This window comes from Prionailurus viverrinus, chromosome X (genome assembly GCF_022837055.1).
Source record: "Prionailurus viverrinus isolate Anna chromosome X, UM_Priviv_1.0, whole genome shotgun sequence".
NCBI classification, from domain to species: Eukaryota; Metazoa; Chordata; class Mammalia; order Carnivora; family Felidae; genus Prionailurus; species Prionailurus viverrinus.
The window spans coordinates 76,202,677-76,206,611 of NC_062579.1; the positions used below are offsets into that span (position 1 = coordinate 76,202,677).

At 40.9% G+C, this 3,935-nt stretch overlaps 1 protein-coding gene across 1 annotated transcript; it reads left to right on the top strand.

Annotated features, from left to right (window-relative positions):
* Positions 1–3,017: 3,017 nt before the first annotated feature.
* TCEAL9 (transcription elongation factor A like 9) lies at positions 3,018–3,332 on the top strand. Its single transcript, XM_047845067.1, has one exon. It carries the CDS (start codon positions 3,018–3,020, stop codon positions 3,330–3,332), a length of 315 nt encoding a protein of 104 aa, XP_047701023.1.
* Positions 3,333–3,935: the final 603 nt, after the last annotated feature.

Below are 3,935 nucleotides of genomic sequence, written 5' to 3' on the forward strand. Positions count from 1 at the left end.
CAGTTAAAAAATGTTAACCTAAGTCCCCCTAAGGAGGAACAAGTGGACTTCTACCCAGCAATGCAGCATGAGACAGGCCAGGGCGATGGTAAAGACCCAGGGTCTAGGTTCAGTTTGACTGTTCTCTTCTTTCCTTCCCACCCTCCATTTAGGTCCTGTGTACCTTCTAAGGCTCATGTCAAGGTCTTTTTCCTCCTTGAAGGTTTCTCTGAGTATTTTGTGCTAACTGGCCATTGCCTTCTCTGAGTTCCTGTTGGCCTGGCAGTCCACCCTTTCCTTTAAATTCCTCCAAAGGAATCTCATGTCTTATGTGAAGGAGGTTCCTCCTTTTCAGTAGTGGTGTCATATCTGAAGAGTCTGACAGTTTGCTGCAAAAAATAATCCCCTTTTTAAAGGGATTTAATCAGTCTTGATCCCTGCAGACCTCCTCTGATTCCGCTTATCAGTTCTGTAGCATCATCAGCTGGTGCTGGTCGCAGTGAGATGTCCTTTAACTACTTGCTGTACCTTTAAATACTTGTGTCATTGCTTGACACCGGGCCCTGCTTGACACAGGCTTCTGCTTGACATGAGAGAGTTCATTTTGCTTTCTACACTTACTAAGGGTCACACAGTCAGTTCTAGGTCTGGCCTGGGACTAACATATCTTGTCAAGCCAGTGTTCTGTCTGGGAGACCCAAACCATTATATCTTGGGTTTTCTGGTACTCAAATACACATGCTTCCCAGAAGACAGAATAATATGAAAGAAGAGTAAGTGAAATAAAACAACATGAGGTGAAGGTTTTTTTTCTTTCCACATAATCTATTAACCTCTTTAATCTGTCTCACAAAAAGGCAACAAACCTTATTAAAAAAAATACATGTATGTCACCTCCTGTTATTTTTTAAATGTTACCTCTGAGAACTATGTAACTTTTATTGGAAAATTTGTGACTTAAAATAAAGACTGAAGTGAGGCTGAAAGGTAATCAATATCTGTTGAAGACTATATGAGCCAAAGGCTTTGAGCCAAGTATCATTTAGAACTTCCAAAAGTCAGTTCTATGAGGCATACGTTATTATTACCTTTCAGATGAGGAAATTTTGGATCATAATATGTACCTGACAATTGATGATTCTGTAGGCAGCACAGCTTCCTGGCAAATATCACTACCAAGGCTCTGGAGTCAAATATTACTTTCTTTTTTTTTTTTTTTTCAATTATTTTCCCCAAATGAAATCCTAATATAATAATGGCTTGCACTTTTAGAGCACTTACAATATGCCAGGAAATACTCTCAGGACTGCACACGTGTTCATACATTTAACTAATTTTGTCTTTGTTTTTTCCAACTATAAAAAAACATGTTACTTTTGTTTAAAAAAAAGAGAATATAAAAGTATTAAGAACAAAGCGAAAACTACATTTAAAAATCTCACCCCTGTCCCAGGCTCTTTTTTTTTTTTTTTTTTTTTTTTTACAAACCCTTGCCAAACAAACCTTATACACAGGAGCCAAGGACCAGACTGTATATGAAATGGAGGCTGGAGGAGGGGCGATGGATGGAGGAGTTCTTAATCTTGGGAGCTGAAGGCACGAAGAGGCAATTCTTAAAAGAAGTAGAAAAGTTAGTAGCTCCGGAAAGAAAAGATGCAGCTATTCCCCAGTAGTCAGGCGAATAACATTTTGCCATTTCGGATAGGCAACAATAACAAAGAAGGACAAGGCCAGATGTATAACAGGGGAGGGGGCAGGGGGGCGGGCGCACAACTGCCGCGCTTTTGGTCGGAGTGGAGATTGGGGACCCGAGCTCGCTGGTGACGTAGATCTCACGTGACCAGGAGTCGACGTGTACCGAAGTCCTGCTAGTCTGGTCCTTGTTCGCGTCTGGGTATCACCTTTTCTTTAGCAGGCAAACCGCAGAGCCTGAGGGCAGTGGAAAGAGGAGTTAACTTGACGGAATTCTGCAGGCTGGTATCAAAATAGGTGCTGCCTGGGGACTTCTAGGGTGGGAGTGGCCTAGGGCAGAGACCTGGTCAAAGCCATCTCTCCACCTCCTACCTCCAAGTCTACAGAAAGTGATGACCATTGGGAAAGGGCCTAGGGGTCCGGGAAGAAGGACAAGGAGAACTGTGATAGTTTAAAAATAATTATTCTCTGCCACTTCAGACTGCTTTCCCAACACCTCCCCTCCCCCCCAACCCCTGCCCCAGTCTTAAAGATAGTTTGGAAATAATCTGCTTTTCTTACTCCTTGTCTGTTGGGAAATTCCAGCTAAATTGTACTGTGGGGCGGGGGTGGGGGTGGAAGAAGTGGGAGAAGCAGAAAGTGGGAAAGTTGTCATAACCAAGTACCTTAATGAGGAAAAAGGTACAAGGTGCTGGTCGCCCCACCAAGCGTTCGCCCCTCCCCTACTGCCACCCCTCCCCCCATCTCCAACACATCCCACTCTACTCCCGTTTTCTGTTTGTCCGCAGGTCTGTTATTCTTAGCACTACACAAGGCTAGAAGAGGCAAGGAAGAAACTGTTCGGATCAGTACAGGTATATGAGGGAAATGTTATAAATACCCCTGGTGTCAAGGTGAGGCATGCACATGTCAGAGGTCGTGGGCCCCACTCTTCCTACCCGCCCCCCCCCACACACACACCGCCTATTCTCCAACTTACGCTGTTCTAGGAGGGTCTTGGGTTTTGTCCGGCGTGGAAAAGTGGGGGGGGGGGAAGACCTTGAAAAAGGCTGCAGGGAGGGACAAGAGACAGGTAGGAAGGTAGAAAATGGAGGTAAGAGCCGCCGGCTCAGGGAAACTCTGATTGCTGATTGAGTCTCCCAAGTGGAAGATATTTGATGATAGCTCTGAATCAAAGAAAGCAAATGCTGAGACCTCTGTCCAGAGCACTGGTCCATTCACCAAATATTTGACTTATGGTCACCTTGCTTCCTAGCAGTAATTGTATTCAGAGAGGAATAAATCAAAAAAAAAAAAAAAAAAAAGGAAAAGGAAAGAAGGAAGAAAGGAAGGGAGAGACTCACAAGATGAAATCCTGTCAAAAAATTGAAGGAAAACCAGAAAATGAGAGTGAACCAAAGCTTGAGGAAGAGCCAAAGCCTGAGGAAAAGCCAGAGGTGGAAGAAGAGCCAGAGGAGGAGGAAAAAACGGAAGGAACTTTTAGAGAAAGACTGATTCAGTCTTTGCAGGAATTTAAAGAAGATATACACAACAGGCATTTAAGCAAGGAAGATATGTTTAGAAAAGTGAGTGAAATAGAGGAGATAAGGAGAGTAAGAAACAAACTTATAGTGATGCGTTGGAAGGTTAACCGAAACCATCCTTATCCCTATTTAATGTAGTTTGCCTTGATTTTATTTTTTTCTGATATTAACATTGCCATTTAGCTTTCCTTTGATTTGCATTTTCTTGATATACCTTTTTCCACCTTTCTACTTTTAATTTGTTGCTATTAGTGATTTTAGATGCATTTCTTGTTAATCTGCATCTCATTTTTATCATATTTTGAACAATACACAAGTCTCTGCCTTTTAATAGGAGAGCTTTACTCATTTGTACAAAAAGAGGTTCCTGACAGGATATAAAATGAAAAAAAAAGTTACTAAGTAATATGTGAATATCATATTTTTGAAAGAAAGAATACATTTGTATATTACCTATATGCACAGAAAAACGTGTGAAGGATGAAAGACAAAAAGTATAATCATTTGTAGGATTATGAGTAATTTTTTACTCTGCTTATTTGTATTTTTTCTTATTCCTAGAATGTACACACATTATTGTTAAAATAATAAAAGTTTTATAACAAAAAAGAAATAACTAACAGTATTTAATTTATTTCTAAACGCACTGGGGCACTTAATATTTGTTGAGAGAATTTTAGAAGCAAATGTGAATTCCAAATTACCACCAGACCACTTAGCTAGAAGAATAAATTTATATTT

Excerpts from the sequence above, each read along its gene's own strand:
- TCEAL9 (XM_047845067.1), top strand. The coding sequence starts at position 3,018 with ATGAAATCCTGTCAAAAAATTGAAGGAAAACCAGAAAATGAGAGTGAA.